Source organism: Sapajus apella, unplaced genomic scaffold (genome assembly GCF_009761245.1).
Source record: "Sapajus apella isolate SASKATOON/1434 unplaced genomic scaffold, GSC_monkey_1.0 scaffold80, whole genome shotgun sequence".
Lineage (NCBI taxonomy): Eukaryota > Metazoa > Chordata > Mammalia > Primates > Cebidae > Sapajus > Sapajus apella.
In genome coordinates this window covers 8,492,336-8,515,774 of record NW_022437020.1, presented here as the reverse complement: position 1 = coordinate 8,515,774, position 23,439 = coordinate 8,492,336, and the positions used below count along the sequence as shown (strand labels likewise).

General features: G+C 48.0%; 1 protein-coding gene across 1 annotated transcript in view; it reads left to right on the top strand.

The window, feature by feature from the left end:
• ADAMTS17 (ADAM metallopeptidase with thrombospondin type 1 motif 17) overlaps nucleotides 1-23,439 on the top strand; it is a 334,656-nt gene that overhangs the window by 43,055 nt on the left and 268,162 nt on the right. Inside the window, exon 5 of the mRNA XM_032252856.1 lies at nucleotides 7,070-7,239. Coding sequence (XP_032108747.1) covers nucleotides 7,070-7,239 — 170 coding nt within the window. The remainder of the gene's footprint in view (nucleotides 1-7,069; nucleotides 7,240-23,439) is intronic.

Sequence of the window (23,439 nt, the reverse complement as noted above, 5' to 3'; positions counted from 1 at the left end):
CTGGCCCTATTCCAGTGGCCCCCAGTTCAGTGACTGGGCTTCCCATTCATCCAAGTCGGTGAGAAATTATCCTTGCTTGTTGTCCCCCTTTATCCAGACAGTCCCAGTGTTGTTAGTTCTGCCTTCGAAGTGCTTCCTGAATCCATTTGCTTATTTCCACCTGCAGTTGCCTTCCTTGTCCAGATATTGTCTGTTTTCAGCTGGGCTCTTGGAGCCGTTGTCCAACCAGTGTCCCTGCTGCCACACTAGCCCCTGGAATCTGTTCTGCCCACAGAAGCCATAAGGACACATTCAGAACACAAGCCCTAGGTGGCATCCCCCTGCTGCTGGAATTAAAGAAGAAAACTCAACACATCCCATGTGACCCTGCCTGTTTGCCCTGCCCATTGCTCAGGCCTCGTTGGTGCCCACAATCTCTCTTGCTCTTGGCTCCTTGCAGTTTCTAGAACATATCATGCTTTATTCCACCCCTGGGCCCTGTGCATATGCTGTTCCCGCTGTCTGGACTCCTCCCAGCTCCTCTCTCCCACCCCTGTCTGTTAAATCTCACTTACCTTTCTAACCTTAGCCCCTGCATCACTGCCTTGGGGAAGGCCGTCTTGAACCGCCGTGTAAATTGGGGCCCGCTCATATTTTCTGATGGCATTGTCCAGTCTTTCTTGCTAGTTCCTGTCACGTGGAATTTTCAGTTCTTCTGTTCATTTGGTTAATGTCTGCTCCTTCTAGATGGGAATCTACACTGGGGCAGTGCCTGGCACACATAGGTCCTTGGAAAATATTTAACTGAGTGAGTATCTTTCAACTTCGCCCATAGGCAGTAGTGCCCTGCTTGGTATCTACATGTCTGTAGCATGGATGGAAAGGTCCAGCCCGGCTCCTTCCCTGGCTTGCTGTACTCCAGAGTGCCTCTTTTCTAGTATGGAGATGGATTTTAGACTCCAAATTTCATCAGGTCTTCATTTGGGATCTTAACCATATATCTGTAAGCATGAGCGCGCGCATGCGCGCGCGCGCGCACACACACACACACACACACACACACACACACCCCCACCCACCCACCCGCCCTCCCCCCCATCCGCCCTCCCCCCCATCCACCCCCTGGCTTCCAAACAAAACACCCTATTTTCCACCTTTCTTTGTAAGGAATTTACATGAAAAAGATGCCTTTTATAAAAGTGACTTGGCCTTGGGGGAAGTTATTTAAAGAATGCAAACTTGGAGAGTGAAACTTACTTTTTGCCTTTTGGGAAAAAAAAAGAGAAGGCCATTTTGTTTCAAGGATGTTGGATTTATGCAGCTGTGGAAAACTTCACCTGGCTGGGAGTTCTTCTGCACATGTGGAGCCATCGTTTGCAGTTAAAAAGGTGATTTTTCTATAAACAGATCTTTTGCTTTTGTTAAAGAAAAGAAAAGTGGTCAGAAAGTAATTTTCTTGGACCTGACGATTTCATTGGAAAGTGTGGTGTTTGCAAGTGCATGTGTTCAAACTTGTGCTACGCCTGAAAACCTACTGTCGGCTCGCTGCTTGGCTTGGGTTTCTTTTCACACGCTGATTCTGAATCTGTTAAGCCCTGTCCTCAGTTCTTAGATGTGGGCATTCGGTTGCTGAGAAATCTATGATACACTTTGCTACTCTAATTCCCATCACAGGACACCCTAATGACTGGTTTTTGTTAAATGGTGACTCTGAATATAGGCCAACTTTCCTGTCTGTGGCAGTGTTCTGTAGTGTGGAAGTGCATATTCAATATCCTGATACTTCTATGGTGAAACAAAGTCAGTCCTTAGTTACATACCTGGGAGGAGTCTTTAAAGCTTGAATGAAATACAGGCAGTAGTTAAGACCTGACCCTCTCTATGTCAGTTTGTGGAAAGCTGGAGCCATGCCAGATATTTCTAACAGAGGGATTTAACACAGGGACTTGGTTACGTCAATGTCAGTGTCTGCACGAGCAAAGGGGGAAGCTGATGTAGCCTAGGGGATAGGTATCATTCTAAGGCTGGAGAAAGAAAAAGTGAATTTTCAGGATTGAACGTGAGGGAGGGGCCTGTGGGGCTGTGGCTTAGACCTCTGAGGGGACAGAGCATGGAGGGGAGTATACCCAAGTTGGTGCCCGATGGTTGTACCTCTGAGGGAGCATGGGGAGGCTGGGTCCTTTATTACCCCAAGAGCTGGAGGCTGGAACCATAGTTGTCCAGTATGGTGGCCCCTACTGAGCTGAAAACACAAGGAGCCCTATCTCCCTACCTCCTGCCTTTCATTCTCCTCTGGTGCCCCCTATTGACAGAGCTCAGCAGGAAGCCAGCTGGCAAGGTGGTCTGGGAAATACATTAATAGTTAGGCTCCCAGCCCCAGGGCCATAGAGCAGGGTGCAGAAGTGGGGCTGGGAGACAAGAGGCAGAACGGGAAATGGGGACCTTTCTGTTGAGTAAAACCTTCAAGGGCACCCAGTTGAGGCCTGGGTGAATATCTAGGGCTCCCGATCACCAGCCTGAAGATACTTTTATTATACTCTATGCTTTTTATTTTAAGAAGGTCAATGACACAAGACAGTTGGGCATGCAGGAGAGTCCGCATGTCTTACTTTTTTCATCCTGCAGCAGTGGTGACTTTGTTGTCCTGGAAAGCCACTGGCGTGGTTGGGGGCAGAGGACAGAGGGGCAGAGGCTGACACACAGAAAGCCCAGTTGTGGCAGCAGTTGGTCTCTCTCCCAAGGAGGAGGACTTACGCACTCTGCCTTCCACCTTGGTAAAAGACATTTCATTCTTACAGTGAGTTTTTCAGCCCCGTCAGATCTTTCTTATAATGGCTGTTTCATCTTTTAGCTCCTGTATCATTTTGTATTCCTTAGATTGGGTTTCAACTTTCTCCTGAATCCCAATGATCTTTGTTCTTATCCATATTCTGAATTCTGTGTCTGTGATTTCAACCTGGTTAAGAACCATTAAGAACCAACTAGTGTGGTCATTTGGAGATGAGACACTCTGGCTTTTTGAGTTGCCAGAGTTTTTACACTGTATTTTGCTCATCTACATGGGCTGATGTTCCTTTAGTCTTTGAAGTTTGGATGGGTTTTTTTGATGCCCTTGGGCATTTGATTGTGGTATAAGTTGAGCTCTTTTGACTGGTTCTATCCTAGAAGATTTCAGAGGGCCAAGGCTCAGCTCAGCACCCGTGGGCTCTGTGCTTTAACTCTGGGGTGCTGGTAGGGATTTCCCAGCTTCGTTTTCTGGTCCCCTGCAGTTAGTAACCTGATGCACTGGAGGGGCTGAGGTGTTCCTGGTCTGGTGGCCCCAACACTGACATGGGGTGCTGGCCACAGCACTTGATAGGAGGGAGCTGGGGAAGTGGGACCTGCGCTTGCCCACGTGTGCCAGCAGCCATGGTGGTGTGTCAGGCTGCCTGTGCCGCAGCAGCGGTGGAGTCCCAGTGGAGGTGGGGAGGGCGGTGGGATGTGCCTTGCCATCAGCGCTAGGGCAGCAGGGTGCACATGCACATTGGCGTTTTGTGGGGAAGGGAGGTGAAGTCTGCCGATACGCGTGTGCCAGCTAGGCAGTGAGAGGGATCCGTGGGTGGGCGAGTGCTGACAACGTGGTGGGGGAGGCTGCTGGTCTGCTGGAGCTCTCCACAGGTTAGCTGCAGTCTGCCCTTGGAGGAGCTGTGATTGCCCCCCCACCCCCCCGGAAGCACCCTGTTTGGGCATCAAAGGCTGTGCTGGAAGCTGGTGTGACCATGCTGGGGCCTAGGAGATGCTGGCACGTGGTGGGTGGCGCTCAGATCAGACTGTCCTCATCCTGTGGGCAAGACCACCCGGCTCTGTGCAGGCCCAGCAGTCTCCCAAGGGCTAAAGCCACCTAGAAGGTCTTGGTGGGACTTGGGGGATGGGCATCCCTGGCCGTGCTCCACTGTACATGTTCCCACACCAAACCCGCTGGGCTCCACACGGGCTGGAGTCCTGCCCCTGTCACCTCTCAGCAGCTCTCCCTGCCAGCTTACGCATACGTGCAGGTGGCGGGGTCTCCTGCAGCTAGGATTTCAGAGGTCTGTGGCAAGAGCAGGCTGCTCCTTGCCTATTCAGCTCACCCCTTCCTTGGAAATGGCATTGGTAGAATTCAAGATGCAAGGATTCTTGTGCAGCAGAAGTAAAGGAATTCCGAGAGGGGTTGTGGTTTTGAATTTTCATGCCAAATATTTTTTTATCAACGTATTGTTTTTTCCCTAATATATACCTGGATACTGTATCCTTTCTAAACTAAAGGAGTATCTGTTCCACACAGAGCTTTGATAATCTGCAGTTGAGATATTTGGTTTTTTAGTTTTCAAAGTAGATGAGTTAACTACGATGGCGGTTTATATATTTGCTCAACACTTCCCGCAGATTCCAGACTTCCAGAGTAAGTTATAATTTGACGATTCTAAAAGTATGTTTCTGTCTTTTTCTCTTCCTCATCCTGTTCCAGAAGGATTTGAGGTATCTTACATAAATACATAAAATTTTCTTTTCTAATGGATAACCGAGGCAAAGGGAAAGTAGATGTAAGAAAAACAATATGAAGCCAGAGATTGAAAATCTTCCAAGTCAGTACCAACTCCAGCAAAGTACTGGCGAAAGAAACTGCTGGGCTTGACTTCAAGAATGTTCCCTGGTGTCTGTGACAACAGGAGAAGGCCTGAGGCCTGACATGGCTGCGATGTCCTCATCAGCAGGACATCGAGAGCCACCCTCCATTCCCACAGCAGCTGGAGACAGCTGGTCATGCGCAGAGCTTGGAGCGCTCCCCGGCTGGCCACATGCCCGCCCACCTGCACTTTAACCTCTCTGGTGAGGTCAGAATCCAGCACGTGTGTTGTTCTGAAATTAGTGTTTTTCTTCTTCTTTTTGAAGATGCTATCATCTGTGAATATTGGCATCCGTGCAACATTATCAAGCATATTTTTGCAGTGTAGGGAATTAAAGGTAGAAGTTTATTAGGGTTCTTTTCTCCCTGTAGGAAAAGGAATGATCGTCAAAAATAATGGCTGTGGGTCTCTGCTGGGGGAGTTGTTGAGATCAGGGAGCGAGGAGAAGGCTAAGTTGCCCCCTAACCCCCCCCCCCCCCGCCCCCCAATCCTGCCATTCTCACTTGCCAGCACCCCAGGAAGGATGTGCTGGGGAATTGCATTGGAAGGGAATGCAAGTCCACGGTCTCTGGTCTGCAGTTGCAAAATCCAGGGATTTCCACACTCGTTTTGTCGAAAGTCCTGCCCTGCACTGACATGAGGCTATTGAGCGAGTGTCATTATTTACTCCTTTACCCACTGCATGCATTTGCTAAGTGAGCATTTATTTCCCACCACCTGTGTGCTAGAGAATGGGGGAAAGGAAAGGAGCAAATGACAGTCATTAGTGGAAGCCTGTGAAAGCCACAGCGCCCCTGACCGTGGGGTTTACCTGTTACTTAGTATTCTGGGCATGTGTCAACTCACAGTGTGTCATTCTTTACAGCACCCTTTTAGGTTAGTTCTGCAAGGCCTAATTGAGAGGGAGGTACAGGTCTTCTTAGTTTTTGTTTGTAAACTTGAAATACACATACCCAGTACAGGACTTTTTATTTTTTCATACAGAGTCTTGCTCTGTCGCCCAGGCTGGAGTGCAGTGGCGTGATCTCGGCTCACTGCAACCTCTGCCGCCCGGGTTCAAGCAGTTGTCCTTGCCTCAGCCTCCTGAGTGGCTGGGATTATAGGCATGTACCACCATTTTTGTTTGTAAATTATGACCCATATCTCAGATTATTTAATAATCCAGTAGGGACCTCTTATCTGTGGTTTTACTTTCCATAGTTTCATTTACTTGTGGTCAACCAGGGATCAAAAATTGGTGAGTACAGTACAATAAGATACTTTGAGAGCGAGACTCATTCAGATAACATTTACTACAGTGTGTTGTTACAATTCTGTTAGTTCCTGTTGTTAATTTCTTACTATGCCTAACTTATACATGACGCAGCACCACAGTTACGTATGCAGAGGACATGACACAGCACAGGAGATGTAGGGCTCGGTAGTGTCTGCGGTTTCAGGCATTCCCTGGGGGTGTTGGAACATATCCCCTACAGATACAGAGGGTCTGCTGTATCCACTGTTGGTTCTGCAATGCTTGGGTCACTTTATGAAGCCGATTGGTGCATATGTAGACTGCGTGCAGCAGAGATGTGTCCATAGAGGCTACTGCTAACGTAGAATCAATCGCTATCAAATGAAAGAACAGCCTTCCTGTTTACATTCAGATTCTGAAAATGCATGCTGTTCATATCAACCTCTTGTGTCAGTCAGCGGTGTTTCCATGTACAAAGACTATGGCAGCTTTGGACCTGTAGGTGTGAGCTTTTTAATAACAAGAGCTGTTTATCAAAGTAACATTTTACAGGGATATAGGCTATCTAAAGACTCAATGGAGAATTACACATTTACTACTAAACCTACCGATAACCCTGCTACTACTCTAGTAGGCTGGAAAAGTCGACTACCACTGCTAATGCTGCTAAGATTTCCTTCTGATTGTGTGTTTTTTAAAGAAAGCATAGTGTGTTTATGCCTGCCAACGTTTATGGCTCCTGGTTCCTGAGTCTGAGAAGAGTTACTGGGATGCCGGCCCCCAGGGGAGCCCTGTCTCCTCTGCCCAGCTTCCTTCGTCCAGTTATCCTCCCTGGCTGTGGCCTTTCAGACCCTTGCCCACTGGGTCCACGCCTCCTTTCCTTTACATGCTTGCGTGGCTCTCCATGCTCCTCTGAAGTGGGGTGGGTTTTCTCTTCTGGCCCCTCGACCCCACTGGCCTCCCCGGCTGTGGAGGGTGTTGGGTGTGGCCCCCCCATCTGGCCTCATAGCTCTTGCCCATCTGTTCGGTCAGCTCCGCCCCGCGTGAGCGAACTCGGCATCCACGCGATGGTGGAGATCGTGGGGTGCTGGCACCCCTAGGCCTGTCGAGACCGGCCACTCTCTTGGGCAGGCTCGGCAGAAGCCTTTTGGCTGCACGCTTTTAGAAGTCAGTAAGCCAAGGACCGTGCAAATATCTCATTGTTTTCTAGAAAAGAAACCGAAGCGCAGCAGGGCTTCCCAAGACTGGCGGGAGCGGAGGAACGCCATCCAACTCACCAGCGAGCACACGGTGGAGACCCTGGTGGTGGCCGATGCCGACATGGTGCAGTACCACGGGGCTGAGGCCGCCCAGAGGTTCATCCTGACCGTCATGAACATGGTGAGTCCAGAGCCGGGGACCTGAGGCGGGGTGGGGTGCTCTATTTTCTCCTTAATGAGAGATCTGGAAGTGGGGGCTGTGTCCTCATCTCCTCAAGTGAGGAGGATGCTGGGCTAGGGGATAGGAGAACGTAGCCTGGTGATTCCCAGGCATCGAGGAGGGCAGGTACCTGGGGGGCATCCTGATGGGAGTGCGCCTGCCCCTGGCTCCACACTGGAGTAGTGTGGAAGTGCCCAGATCTGCTCAGTGACGGGACCACCTGTTACTGGAAGGCTTCCCAAAAGCTGTGCTGTGGTTTCGGACATCCCCTGGGGGTGTTGGAACATATCCCCACAGATACGGAGGGCCTGTGTGTCTACTTTTGGTCTGGAATGATTGGGTCACTTTATGAAGCCAGTTGGTGCATAGGTAGACTGTGTGTAGCAGAGATGTGTCCGTCTAGGCCACTGCTAACATGGAAATCGCTATCAAATGAAAGAACAGCCTCCTGTCTATATTCAGATTCTGAAAATACATGCTGTTCGTATCAACCTGCTGTGTGGGTCAGAGGTGTTTCCTCTCCGAGGGGCATTCAAAGTCACGTGAGTCCCAGACCCTGCTCCAAGGAGTCCATAGTCTAGCAGGAGGGACAAAATCCAACCCCTCTGGATAAAAGAGCTTACCGTGCGCCGAGAGGCGCTGGCGAGAAGTGTGGAGAGAGCTTGCCAAGGCTGATGTTAGGAAGAACAGGCCAGCAGCCGCGTGCAGGGTGGATTGGAATGGGAAGCAGTGTCGTGGAGCATTGGGGCTGGAGCGTGTGTGGAAGAGCGTTGGAGTGGGAACGGAGGAGGGGCTGGGGTGAGACGAAGGGCCTGCAGGAACTGGTGACTGGCAGGATGTGAGGGATGGAAGAGGAGGTGAGAGAAATCCAGGCTCCAGTATCCAGGCTTCAGGCTGGGCCTCTGGGCGGGTGGCAGAGCCATTGGCTGAGAAAAGACGAGCAATGAGTTTGGGGCCACAGCGAAGAGTTTCCATTCTGGACAAGCGAGGACATCAGGACAGAAATCTTGGTGGAAAAGAAGGAGCTGAGGCTTTTCAGCCCACAGCTGGCAGCTGAAGTCAGGGGGTGACCGGCACTGCCTGGCTGACAGGTGTCAGTGAGTAAAAAGCGGATCCGTGACAGCCCGCAGAGCAGCAGCCCTGGGGGGACAGGGCAGGACCTGGGAGGAGGTTGTCCTGACGAAGGGGTGACAGGTGCAGGAGACTGGCCAGCGGTGCCAGATGGAACGGTGTTGGGGAGCGTTGCGGTAGACGCTGGATGAGGACAAACTGAAAAGGGAATGGGAAATGAGAAGTGGGAACCGCACTTGCCGATCTCGGCTGACGGAGAGGAGACCACCGCCGAGTCAGGTGGAATCTGGGTCGAAGGGAACTTTGTAGAGGGAGAGCAGTACCGAGGTTCGGAGTGTGAGGCTTAGCCTCAGGCCCGGGCCGGACTCCTGCCCAGCTGCTCATGGCAGAGACCGTCTCTCAGCTGCTTCTCTGCAGCGGGCCGGGGATTTGGCTCTGGTCGTCGTGAGTGCTCGGTGCCTGGCTACAGACGGTCATGCCGTTCATGGAAGGGGGCGAGGCACGAGGACAGGGCAAGCTTAAACCTTGTCGTGGGTACAGTGGGGAGTGACCCAGGGCCTGAGTTTTCGGGGGGAACAGCAGCAGTGGGTTGTGTTGTGGGAGAGGGAGATGGCGTGCCTGTCCCTGGAACCTGTAGCTGCAGCCAAGGTCTTGAGGTCTAGGGTGGGTGCAGAGCCAGGCCTCAGGCACCCATGTCTGCCTGGTGTGATGAGCTCTGGAGCTCAGGGGTGAGTGCTGGGGAGGGGTTGCCTCTGGCAGGAAGCCCAAGGGAGGGGCTCAGCGTGCTGGCGGGGAGCGGAGGGCTGCAGTCCTTGTGGCTGACAGGGTCTGCAGGTGGCTCTTGGAGCATGTGTGGAGGTTACGTTGCTGAGAGGGGCCTCTAGGTTTCAGAGGTGGACTGGGTGGGGCTGTGGATGGAAAAGGACATGGAAGCCGGATGAACCCCCAGTGTACCATTCCCGCTGGGATCTCAGCTCTCGCGGTTGAGTAGCTGGGGCTGTGGTGGCTGGGAGGCCTGGCAGCACACGGCGGACTGGATGGAGGATACCAGCTCTGAGTCTCCCCTTGTGGAGATGGGACCCCACAGCTTGTTTCCCAGAGGCCGAAGGAGGCCCAAGAGCAGGGAGGCTCAGGGATACTGCCCGGGTCACACAGGAAGTCACTGGCAGGGCTGTGACCACCATGTCCAGCTTTTCCCCTAAGCAGCCACAGGGAAATCAGTGTTGACCCCAATCCTGGGCCCAGTGGGTGTGGGGACCCCCACGACAATCCCGCTTGTTGTGAGGACAAATCTCTGGTACTCTGTCCTCCATTTTGTTGAAGACTTTCCAGGACTGGCTTTGGGACGTGTCTCTGTTTGTAGGGAGCTCCCTCTATCTCGTCCAGGCCCCTCACCCCTGCTGTGCCCTGAAGCAAGACTGCTTTGGCGGTGCTCAGAGAGCAGAGGCCTCATGTTGAGCTGAGACCCACGTGTTTCCTCACAAGCCAGGCTCTAATGCAGGGCACACTTGCCAGTCAGGCCCCCGGGACCCTGGGCCAGGGTTCTGCTTTCTGACAAGGCCTCAGCGGGCATGTGAGGGTGCCAGGCGGCTCCCACCCCTCCGTCAGAGTCATCAACTCTGGAATTTCCATTAACTTAAAAAAATGCTTTTGGCACGTTTCTATTTTTTTTTTTTTAATTGTGGTAAAATACGTATGTCATGTAAAATTCACCATTGGAATCATTTTTATGTGTTCCAGCTAGTGGCCTAAAGCACATTCATCTTGTCGTGCGACTGTCACCACCATCTACCTTCAGAACTTTTTCACGGTCTCCAAATCAGAAACTTCCTACCCATTCAACACTGTCTCCCCGTCTCCATCTCCCCCAGCCCCTGCCAGCCTCCATTCTCTCTGTCTGTATGGCTTTGATGACTCTAGATACCTCCTAGCAGTGGAATCATGCAGTATTTATCCTTTTGTGGACAGACGGCTCATTTCACTCAGCATGATGTCCACAAAGTTCATCCATGTTGTGGCTTGTGTCAGGATTGCTTCCTTTTTGAGGATGAGTATTATCCCATTGCATGGACGTGCACCACATTTTGCTTCTCCATTCATCCATCGGTGGATGCCTGGGCTGTTTCCACCTTTTGCTGTTAGGACTAACTCAGCCGTGAATGTGGGTGTGCAAATTTCTGTTCAAGTCCCTGCTTTCAGTTCTTTTGGGCATATACCTGGAAATGGAATTGCTTTGGTTAACTTTTGATGGTGCTCATTTCTGAGAAATAGTTCTTCATGAGCACAAGCCCGGGTCTCTCCGGTGGCCGGTTAATGATGGGCTGTGTGGCCCGGAGCATGCCGGAGAGGAGGCTGAAGGGGCTGGGCTCTGCAGCAGACCCTTTCATCTGCAGATTATTTTCTCTCTCTGTCTTTTTTTAATTATCCAGGGCACAAGTGCAGGGAATAAACATTCATTACAGCAGCTAAGGCAGTAATAAGGCAGAGCTTCTGCTTTGATATTTGCTTTCATAATTTATCATCCAGGCAGGGGTGGCTCTTTTACTCCAGGGAGGGAGCGGGGAGGGATGGGGTTGGTACACGGAGATGGGCCCTCCCACCCTGCACCCCTCGTGGGCTGTAAACACTGAGGGGCTCTGTTTCTTGATTTTGATTGAACACCCTTCACCCCCTTCAGCAGCGTCTACTAAGACAGCAGAGGCTTAAGAGCCGGGGGCCGAGGGCAGACCTGGGGCCAACATGTGAGGTTTGGATTGAGATGTTTCCTGATGAGGCCTGCCTAGTAAGGGCGAACCCGCTGTGAGAAGGGCCGGGTGTGGTGACACTGAGCCCTTCTGTCATCTGTACTTGGGGTTTCCGGGTCCTTTTGATCCACGACAGAAGACAAATGGAAGCAGAGTCCTGAGACCTCTCGCACGGGTGGGCTGACACGGCAGCAGCCCCTTCTTGCCACGCTAGCCCTGGCCCACCATTCGGTAAATTGAAAAACAAGTTCCGTTCAGACATGACACCTTGTTTCAACAAGACCGCCTCCACCGGCCCCTCCCTTCCTGAATCCCGCAAATCCTAGTTTAGGAAATCCAAAGAATTCTCTCCTGCCTGTGGCTGTTTTAGAAATGGTTTTCTGTTAGCAAGTGAGATACCCTTTAAGCCGGGAGGAAGGGAAAGGCTTGTGGCTGGGCCAGGAGGCCTGTCATTAGAGGAGCCCCCCACAGCAGAGAGGAGAAGGTGGTGCCAGCAAGCCCATCTGTTTCCCTCCAGAGCATGTTTTCTGTGGGGCTGTGGGATGGGAGTGGCTCTGTCTCCTTAACCCCTCCAGGTTTGGAAGGAAACCTGCTAGAGTTGGTTGCCACCTTCATTCCAACACATTTCTCTCTGGGTTGTGGGAAATAGCACACAGACCCTCCCTCCTGGGTCTGTGTCGTAAGAGGCCTGGCTCACTCGTGTGTGCTGCCCTGACTGCCAAGGCAGAACCCAGACAAGCCCCTGTCCCCAAGGCAGACCAGGGGCCAGCAGTGCCTCAGAGAGCTGATAACGTGGCCAGAGCTGGGAGAATGTGGCATCAAGTGTTTGCTCCAGATTTTTATAGCTTCTCATGGTTTTGATAGATTAGTGTCAACCACCAGCCCCAAGGGAAGACACGAATGGCTTCGATGTACCAGCCATCCCAGACAGCACAAAGGTGCCTTCACGTTACTGCCTTCTCACACCTGGTGGACTTTGGCATTCCCATTTTATAGAGAAGGAAGTGGAAGCTTGGGGAGATGACACAGCCAGGGTGCAGAGCCTGTGAGTACTCAGTAGGGCAAGGACTCCAGCTCAGGACCTAGGGACCCCACTTCACGTTGTCGAAGGTGACAAGCATGTCTGGAACCCATTATTTCTTTCTGTCTCCACTCTGGACTGACTGCCATGATTTCTGGCCTTGACAGCTGCTGGAGCTTCCTTGCCAGGCTCCTCACTTCTGTTTTCTTCTCTCTTGAATCCTTGCTACCTAATAACCAGCAGGGTCCTCTTCCAGCAGAATTGGAGCGTTGTCACTAGGCAGCATTGAGCCCGTCTGTCGTTTCCCCTTGCATTGGATGGGGAAGTCTGCCCTCCCCCCACCTTTCATGTGGCCCTTCAGCCTGCGTGGCCGGGGCCCACCTGGTTTTCCTGGCCCCCATTCTTTTTGCCATCTCAGCAATGACTTTTACCAGGCAGCCCAAGCTTGACTTGCTGCGTTTGTCAGGAATGCTTTGCTTACATGCCTTGTAGAACGACTTCCTCTACCTTTTAGAACTCTGTGCAAATGTCCCTTCAGAGGGTCCCTCGTTGATCCCTCTGATGAGGGCCACCCTGTTTTCCTCTGTAGAAGCCTGCTTTGTACTTGGTAGTCCTTATCTGAATTTACAATTCCATATTTATTTGCTTTTAATAAAACATTCTGCTTCAGAGGCTTTGAATGCCATTGAAGTTAAGCTGGTGTAAAGTCAGATTAGAGTGTTATAACTTTTTTTTTTTTTTTTTTTTTTTTGAGACGGAGTTTCGCTCTTGTTACCCAGGCTGGAGTGCAATGGCGCGATCTCGGCTCACCGCAACCTCCGCCTCCTGGGTGCAGGCAATTCTCCTGCCTCAGCCTCCTGAGTAGCTGGGATTACAGGCACGCGCCACCATGCCCAGCTAATTTTTTGTAGTTTTAGTAGAGACGGGGTTTCACCATGTTGACCAGGATGGTCTCGATCTCTTGACCTCGTGATCCACCCACCTCGGCCTCCCAAAGTGCTGGGATTACAGGCTTGAGCCACCGCGCCCGGCCTAGAGTGTTATAACTTTAATCCTAATTAAATATAATCCCTTTACCAACCCCAAAGAAAATAACTAGAGAATATACACAATAGAAAATTTAAAAAGGGAATTAAAAGTTTCACTACAAAAAAAAAAAAAACACTACACACACACACACACACACACACACACACACACACACAGAGAGAGAGAGAGAGAGAGAGAGAGAGAAAATCAAATCAGCTGAACACAAAAGAAGCCAGTAATGAAGGAAATGAGGAACAAAGCTATTATAAGGCATATAGGAAACCAATAACAAAATGTAGAAGTCAGTCCCTCCTTATCAGTAATTACTTAAAGTGTAAATTAATTAGACTTCAGCCACAGAAATTGATAGCAGATTGAATTTTTCTTCTAAATCATAGATCCAACTATATGAGGTCTACAAGAGACTTACTTTAGATCCAGACACAAAAAGGTTGAAAGTGAAAAGGATAGAAAAAGAAATTCCGTGCTAATTGTAACCGAAAGAGATCAGGAGTAACTAACATCAGACAAAACACACTTTAAATCGAAAAGCCACAAGAGACAGAGAGGGACGTTACATATTAATAAATGTGCAATGTAGCAAGAAGCTATAGCAGTTAGAAGTATTTACACATCTGGTAACAGATCATCAAAATATATGAAATAAAATTGATAGAATCGAAGAGAGAAATACAGTTGTACAGTAATAGGTGGAGACTTCAACCCCCACTCTGATTAGTTGATAGAACAGCCAGACTGAGGATAAGGAAATAGAAGACGTAACGCAATAAATCAACTGGATCTAGCAGACATACGCAGAACGTTATAAGCAACAACAGACTTTTTTTTTCTCAAGGAACATGGAACATTCTGCAGGACAGACCATGTGTTAGGTCACAAATTAAGTCTCATGAGATTGAAAAGATTCATATTATGCAATGTACTATCACTGACCACAGTGGGGTAAAGTTAGAAATCAACAACAGAAGGAAAAGTAGAAAACTCACAAATTCGTAGACATTAAACCACATACTACTAAATAACCAATGAGTCAAAGAAGAAATCACAAGAGACATTAGAAAATACTCAGAGACAAGGGAAAACAAAAACACAACATGTCAAAACTTATGGGATGGCTGGGCGCGGTGGCTCACGTCTGTAATCCCAGCACTTTGGGAGGCCAAGGCGGGCAGATCACCTGCGGTTGGGAGTTCAAGACCAGCCCGGCCAACAGGGAGAAACCCCGTCTCTACTAAAAATACAAAATTAGCTGGGTGTGGTGGCATGTGCCTGTAATCTCAGCTACTTGGGAAGCTGAGGCAAGAGAATCACTTGAACCCAGGAGGTGGAGGTTGCGGTGAGCTGAGATAGTGCCATTGCACTCCAGCCTGGGCAATAAAAGCGAAACTCTGTCTCAAAAAACAAACAAAAAACAAAACAAAACAAAACTTATGGGACAAGGAAAAAGCACTGCTTGGGGGAAATGTATAGCTGTAAACACTTCAACTTAAAAAGAAGAAACATCTCAAACAGTCCAACTTTACAACTTAAGGAACTAAAGGAACAAGTTGTTTCATTCCTTCTGCTAGCTTTGAATTTAGCTTGGATTCAGCTTTGAATTTAGCTTGGATTTAGCTTTGGATTTAGCTATGGATTAGAGCAGAGATAAAAGGATAGAAAAACAATAGAACCAAAGAAACAAAGAGTTAGTTCTTTGAAAATATTAAGAAAATTGACAAACCTTAGCTAGATTGACTGATAAAGCCTCAAATTACTAATACCAGAGATGAAAGCAGGGACATTACTCCCCATTCTACAGAAACATAAAGGATTATAAGAGACTACTGTGGACCATTGCATGTTAACAAATGGATAACCTAGATGAAGTGGGCAAATTTCTGAACACAAAATCTATCAATACTTAATCACAAGAAATAGAAAATTTGAAGAGTCATAATTAGTAAGGTAATTGAATCAGTAATCAAAAACCTCCTAATAAAGAATAGCCGTGGACTTTATGGCTTCATTGGTAAATTATACCAAACATTTAAAGAAGAGCTAACATTAGTCCTCCTCAAATTCTTCCAAAAAACCTGAAGAGGAGAAAACACTTCATAACTCATACTGTGAGACAGGCATTCCCTGATAACAAAGCCAGAGAAAAGAAACAAAACTACAGTCCCTTATAAATAAGAAAACAATATTCCATATACTCACTGATGCAAAAGTCCTCAATAAAATACTAAGAAACAAAATTCAATAGCGTATTAAAAGGATTATACATCACGATTAAGTGGGATTTATTTCTGGAATGCAAGGATGGTTCAACATAGGCAAATCAGTTGTAAAAAATGCGATATATTCCATTAACAACGTGAAAGAAAAAAACCAAATGATCACCTGAGTTTATACAGGAAAAGAATCTGACAAAATTTAGCAGACTTTATGATAAAAGCACTTAAGAGACTAGGAGTACAAGGAAACTAGCTCAACATTATAAAGGTCATACATGAAAAACTCACAGCTAATATTATACTCAGTGGTGAAAGACTGAAAGCTTTTTCTGTAAAATCAGGAACAAGGCAAGACTGCCTGCTTTTACTACTTCTATTCAACATAATACTGGAAGTTCTAGCTAGTTAGGCAAGAAAAAGAAGTTAAAGGCATCCAAATAGGAAAAGCAGTAAAATGATTTCTGTTTACAGATGACACATGCAGGAGGTGATCCAGAAACGTGGATGTGTAGTCAGTGAATGCATAAATGAGTGACTGATGCCTTATACCAACATCCTTTGCAAAGGATTCAGTGCTGAAGTCACTGAAATAAACACTGGCTTTACTTTGTTAATTCCTTGGCAAATTTGCTTCTGGAAAGCCTTTTGTATTCCAAGCACATCCTGCGGATATGGTGTATTAAGCTCTTTTTGAAAGTGTTTATGCATAAATATAATAATATATTTACCCTTCCTCCATGGCCTCTGAGGTAGACTACTGAATTATGGGCCATCTCCTGTGGGTCTTCTCTTTTACGGAGGGTGATAAAAGGTGGAGAAGATAAAACAAGCATGATTAAAAAGAAAAAAAAACTGCACCAAGAAAGAACAGCTGATGGCTACAAATATCTTCTCATTCACACCCTGTTGAAGAAATAGCTTCAGAGTCACAGAAGAAATGGCCACAGTCATAGCAGATCCACCTTGGCCATTTTTAAGGGCTTATGAAACCTGAGCGAGGTACCAAAGAAAACTGGCATCATGCAAAGTGGTCTCATTTTTGAACAAGGAAGAAAGTCTTGTAAACCCCAGAGCAATGGGTTTGGCTCTTGGATCAGTTGGGGATCTTGATTACAAGCAACAGGAGCTGGATCTGGGCTGGCTTAGGTAGAAAAGGAACCCCAGTTTTGGAGGAATAGAGGGAGTCCTCAGAATCAAAATGAGGACTGAGTCTGCAGGCTCAGAGTTTTTGAGGGAAAGTTTGGAGGGAACTTGGGAGGCCAGGCAACAGGAGAGATCGAGGCTAAGGTCAGGTCAGGAATGAGGGCTGGTCATGCAGGGTTGACCTCTCAGGCTGGATTCCTACTGCTGCTGCTTCTCTGTCCCAAGAACATCTCCTGACTGCTTGTTGCCCCTCCTCCAGGAATCGGAGCCCTGAAGGGAATTCAGGGACGGGGACTACTCTGGGGCTGGTAGGGTGGGCAGAGTGAGTCTCCACCCACTGAGGTCAATGGTGGGAAGCGGGCAGAGTGAGTCTCCACCCACTGAGGTCAATGGTGGGAAGCGGGCAGAGTGAGTCTCYACCCACTGAGGTCAATGGTGGGGAGAGGGTCCCTGCCATTCTCTAAAACTCACCACGGGGGCAGTTTTCCTCAATGAATACAGCAGTAGATGCTGTTTAGCCCCTAAAAAGTAAAAACTGAAAGATCAGTTGATCAAAATCCCAGCAATGTGTCCAGCTACCACAAGGCTAGAGTATAGAATAAGCCCAACCATATGACACGTGATGGAAGACCTCTGCTCCTGGGTACATACAGAAACAAATTGTAGTTTCTTGTGCTACGCAAAAGTTATTTAATTTAATAGCTCTCACTTGTCAATTTTTGTTTTTGTTACGGTTGCTTTTGAGGACTTAGTCATGAATTCTTTACCAAAGCTGATGTCCGGAAAGGTATTTCCTGTGTTTTCTTTTATTTATTTTTGTTTTTATTTTTATTTTTTTGAGAAGGAGTCTCACTCGTGTCACCCAGGCTAGACTGCAGTGGCTCAATCTTGGCTCACTGCAACCTCTGCCTCCTGTGTTCAAGTAGTTGTCCTGCCTTGGCATCCTGAGTAGCTGGGATTGCAGGCACGTGCCACCATGCCAGGCTAATTTTTGTATTTTTAGCAGAGACTGAGTTTCACCATGTTGGTCAGGCTGATCTTGAACTCCTAACCTCGTGATCTGCCCACCTTGGCTTTCCAACGCGAAGGGATTATAGGCATGAGCCACTGGCCTGGCTGCCTTCTAAGGTTTTTATAGTTTGAGGACTCACATTTAAATCTTTAATTCATCTTGAGTTAGTTTTTGTATCTGGTGAAAAACAGGGATCCAGTTTCATTCTTCCGCATGTAGTTAGCCAGTTACCCCAGCAGCATTTATTGAGTAGGGAGTCTTTTGCCTATTGCTTATTTTGGTCGACTTTGTCAAATATTAGATGGTTGTAGGTATGGGCATTATTCTGGATTCCTGCTTCTGTTCCATTGTAAAAAAACAGATACATAGACCAAGTGGAAGGAAATTCTCACACACACTATAACATAGATGAACTTTGAAGACATTTTGCCAAGCCAGTCACAAAATACAAGTGCTAAATGATTCTGCTTATGTGAGGTAACTGCAGTAAACAAGTCATAGAAACAAAGTAGAATGTGGGTTGGGTTGGGGGAAGGGGGAGTTAGCGTTTCGTGAGTATAGCATTTCCATGTTGGAGGATGAAAAGGTTCTGGAGGTTGGTTGTATAACACCGTGAATGTAATTAACACTACAGTTAAGTACACAGTCGTGCACTTAAAAATGGGTGAGATGGTAAATTTTATGTTGTATGTGTTTCACCAGAAATGTAAAAACAATTGATTCTACTCAGGTTTATTTATTGGGCACTTAGTGTGTGCTGGGGACCCTCCTGTCCTCTTCTGGGGTAGAGTAGGGACCACTGGAGGTCTCGTCCTCATGGCGCTTATGTAGGAATGACAGATAGCATTCAGCACACAAATCGGTGAGAAGGAAAGCTGGACCGTGGTAAGTGCTATGCAGAAAACCAAGTGACAGCAGCGACAGGGGTATCGGGGCCACCTCTCTGAGAGGAGTGAGGTAACCTTAGAGGGGAAGGTAGTAAGCCAACATAATCAGTCAGCCAGTGAGGGTTAGGCTAGCATTGGAGAGGCACAGAAATGGCTGGTTGCTTGTGGGTGATGGGGAGGGAGGTGGTGGGCACCATGGGAGGCAGGCAGGCAGGCCGACCTTGCAGGCTGGACACCAGGGCGTGGAGAGCGGCTTCGTTCCAGGCAGTGGGAAGCTGTTGCATGGGAAGAGTGATGTGCTCTGGTTTGTGTTGTTTTTTTTTAAAGATGGAGTCTGAGTCTGTTGTCTGGGCTGGAGTGCAGGGACATGATCTCAGCTTACTGCAGCCTGCGCCTCCCGGGTTTGAGTGATTCTCCTGCCTCAGCCTCCCGAGTAGCTGGGACTACAGGCACATGCCACCACGGGCCTGGCTAATGTTCTGTATTTTTAGTAGAGATGGCGTTTGACCATGTTGGCCAGGATGGTCTCGATCTCCTGACCTCATGATCCACCCACCTCAGCCTCCCAAACTGCTGGGATTACAGGCCTGACTCACTGCACCCAGCCCAAGCCTCCATCAGGTCGGGTGCCTGAGCTGACCCAAGCTGCAGAGAGGTGCTGTGGCCCCACTGTTACGGGTTTTCCAGATGTGCTGTGTGTGGTACAGTTGTGTGTATGTCATGTGCTTCTCCTTTGGTTGGGGTGGCGGTGACACAGCAGCGGGAATGTTTTAAAGAACAAATTGCAGACGGAAACAGGTGGTGCTGATACCAGAAACCCTGGGTGTGGGCAGCCAAATTGGAAAATGGGGCCGCTTCACAGAGCTTCGGTTGTTCTTAGCTTCCTTAACGACCGTGGAGTGGAATGAAAAACCTGAGCTGTTCCAGGCAAGTTCTGTATGGAGGGAAAATGACATCAATTTTACTCAATTACCATGTGACAGAGACAACAAGCCTCTCTCTGGTGTCCAGCAAGAGGAGCACAGTGCTAGAGCCATCACTGGTTCCCACACTCTGAGGGGTGTGGAGGCCCTGGAGCAGGGTGGGGAGGGTGTATTGTTCAACATAGATGGCCTGCCCACCCCCAGGGTCTCTGGTTCAGTGGGGCTGGGGTGGACTCCTGAATGTGCGTTTCAAACAAGTGCCGGGGTAATGTTGATGCTGCTGCTGCCTTGGGGACCCCACTCACAGGTACTGTGCTACAGAGCATAGCTCCCTCCTGTTGAGGGGTCCGAATGGCAGTGTATGCAATCTGAGAGTGTCACCCACAGGTCGCTTTCTGTCCCTGGGGAGGCCTGATGTCATACAGGTAGCTGGTGCCCTTGTGAAGCCCAGCCTGGCGTGGTGAGTAGCTCCTCTCCTTGTGTCCCCAACCATGGCTCCTTCTCTGGTCCCTGTCTGCCCTTCCCTTACTGTGTCCCCATGTTGCCTAGCCAGAGAAGCTGCAGCGCGCTGCTGGCAGCAGCATCTACCCCGCTAGGCCCCTAGGCTGCCAAGGAAATGTGACAAACGCAGCCAGGGCTCTGAACACTTGCTGGGACACAGCCAGAGCTGGACGCCGGAGACAGAATTTCCAGACGCTTGGCTGCGCTGTTCCCTCCCCAACCAGGTGTCTCTCTAAACATCATGTAGCCATTGCCTCCAAGACTTCTCCTGAGCATGAGTTTCCATGGGAAAAAAAAAAGATGAGGAGACTCTGTTACATGTCTTTGAGGCTTGTACCTTGTGTTTTGTGGCTGTCGGTGGATTTTCATCTGGCTCGGCTGGCTTTGGCGCAGGACCTCAAGGGAGATTCTATGTGTGCGCCTTGCCTTGTGCTCTGAGCTTTGTCAGAGGCTGTGGTCAGCACCTGGCAGGTGACAGTGCTTGAGCCATGCTCAGGCTTCGGTACCTGCTCTCTTGGATGTCATGTACCCTGGTTACATGTCAAGAGGAAATGTCATCTTACAAGGCTTGCTAGAGAACATTAGAGCATGAATGTACTTTTAATTGTAGTAAAACACACTTAATGTGAAATTTACCGTCTTTGCCGTTTTTAACTGTGTGCTTCGGTATTCCCACATTCACGTTGTTGTACAATTAATCTCTACAGCGTTTTTGTCTTGCAAAACTGAAACTCTGTACTCGTTAAATAGAGCATGAAGCTTTTTAACGAGTGAGTTTTGTACTTTTAATTGTAGTAAAATACGCTTAACATGAAATTTACCGTCTTAGCCATTTTTAGCTGTGTAGTTTAGTATTCTTACGTTCACCTTGTTGTTCAATCTTTGCAGCTTTTTTATCTTGCAAATCTGAAACTCTATACCCACCTTCCCATTTTTGCTTCCCCCCAGCCCCTGGAGCATGAAACTTTCCATCCCCCTTCCATCTCTCATCTTTTTGGTGGCATTTGTTTCACGGGAAGTGGCTGAGCTTTGGGTGAGTGGTGTATGGCGTGCTCTCAACTGTCATCAGTCTGGCAAGGAGAACATGGGTGATTTTGACAAGGGAGCTTATTCCTACAGTTTGGTTCTTCCTGAAACTTGCATTCTTCTTTGCGGTCTTTCCTTTTGTGGCATATTATAATATCACTAAGGTTTGCTTTATCCCTTTATTTCTTTAAATCTGTAGTATCCTTTAATGTTTTGGGTTTTGACTGGGATTGACATGACAGGCAGTGTTTAGATTGCAGTATGTAATCTCAGATAGCAACACTGCAATTTGAATTTTCTCCCTCATGACTTCAAGTTTTCTTTCTTCCTAATTTTCATGTTTTGAACTGAAGTTTACCAGTTTGGACCCAGTTCTGATGCTGAATATTTTAGGGAAAATTATTGGGTGGTTCTTGAACTATCAAAACAAGGAGCAAGGAGGGGGAAGGCAAGTTAGGTGCCTCCCCCCTCCTCTCCCAGGCTTGGGGATAGGTCATGAATACATGACTTCAGAAGTGGCCTGTGGATGGTCCAGTATTAAAACACACACACATGCACGCGTGCGCGCACGCGCGCGCACACACACACACACACACACACACACACACACACACAAACAAAAACAAAACAAAAAAACAGCTACTTGTTCATGAGGAAAGGAGATTTTGGAAATAACAAAGGTAAGAACAGAACAATTGGATGTGTTCTATTTTTCCTTGTGGGAAGGAATATTACATCACACAAAGATAGGTTTTTTAACTGTAATAATGGTTTTCAAAGAGTAAAATTAAAGCAGTGACAAAGCTGATGCCTTTGTCACGGAGATGCTCACACACTGCGTCTCCGGCTTCCAGCACTTGTGGGCTGGGTGCGGCCGCGTTGGGCTGCTCAGCTTGGCCTGAGTTGACCCTGGCTGTGCTGTCTACCATGATCATCGCTTCCTGCTGCCGCTGCTGATGCATTGATAGCGTGAACACAGCACCAGCTGGAGAAAGTTTTAATGCTCCTGCTGGAAAATTCTCCCTCCTGTGTTACCTGAGTTATGTCTATAGGTAAAAACCAAGTAGAATATTCAAAAGATTTTATTCTTGTTCCCTCCACACTTTCTAGCTGCCTCTGCCTTTAGTATGCTCTCTGCATACCTCTCACGTCCTGCTTTCTCTGAGTTACGGAAAAGGAACTTGGCAGAGTCATAATGACCTGGGATTGTCAGCTGCAGGGGGCTTGTTCCATCCATGTCACCTTTGAATCCTTCACCTTATTCCAAGTTCCCTTCTCTTCCTCTTGAATCACTTTCCTGTGATTGCTTGATGTTGAGGTCCTTACAGTTAAGTTCTGCATCAAAATTGAGACAGATAGGTCCTTTTCTGTTACTGTGATTTATTTCAGTGACAAACTTTGGTTACAGTGGGACTTTAGGGAATAAAGAAGGAATGTGGACCTTTTGGCTGGACAGGGCTGAGTTTGAATCAAGTTGTTGTGCCTGGCTGTGGGTCTCTCGCAGGTGGCTTTACCTGAAGGAACTGGTTTTCCTGTTTCCCAGCTGAGAGTGGTGGAGATGCCAGTTTTGGTGGGCGTGGCAAGGGTTAGCGATGACACAGGCTGGCGTGCAACAGGCGTCTGGCTCCCCCATCCCCTTCATGAAGGTCCCCTTTTAGCGCCAAGCATGAAAGCTCAGAATGGAAGTTTTCAGCTTCCTGCCAGAATCATCTAACAGCCCTTTCCTTTTTTCAACACTACCTTTCCTATACATGTTTTTTATGTATATTTCCGGCATAGCTTTATAGACATACATAAGCATACTGTATATGTATGTTTGTACACGTGTATGATTCTAGAGATTTCTCGTATACATTTTTCTTTTGGCAAATTCATTTTTAAGGAAATTTTTGGCTTTCTTGGAAAACCTTTTAAATAAAATCTGGGTTATGTTTTTCATATTTGTATTTTTTGTTTCAGTAAGAGTTGATGTATGAACACTGGCCTTTGAATTTTACATAATTGTTCTTCAGTTTTTTTTAATATTGGAAGAGCACAACCTGTATTTTTAATACTTTTGTGAATGGAATTTGTATTTTAGAACAATTTTAGATGTACAGAAAAATTGATGAGTTAGTGCAGAGAGCTGCCATACGTAGTTTCTGCCGGTATGAGCCTCTCACGTTGGAATGGTATGTTGGTTGTCATTAGCGGACTAATACTGATCGAGTGTTATAAACTAAAGTCTGCCCTTCATTCATGTCCCCTTATTTTTATTTATTTATTTATTTATTTTTTTTGGGACGGAGTTTCGCTCTTGTTACCCAGGCTGGAGTGCAATGGCGCGACCTCGGCTCACCGCAACCTCCGCCTCCTGGGTTCAGGCAATTCTCCTGCCTCAGCCTCCTGAGTAGCTGGGACTACAGGCACGCGCCACCATGCCCAGCTAATTTTTTTGTAGTTTTAGTAGAGACGGGGTTTCACCGTGTTGACCAGGATGGTCTCGATCTCTTGATCTCGTGATCCACCCGCCTCGGCCTCCCAAAGTGCTGGGATTACAGGCTTGAGCCACCGCGCCCGGCCATGTCCCC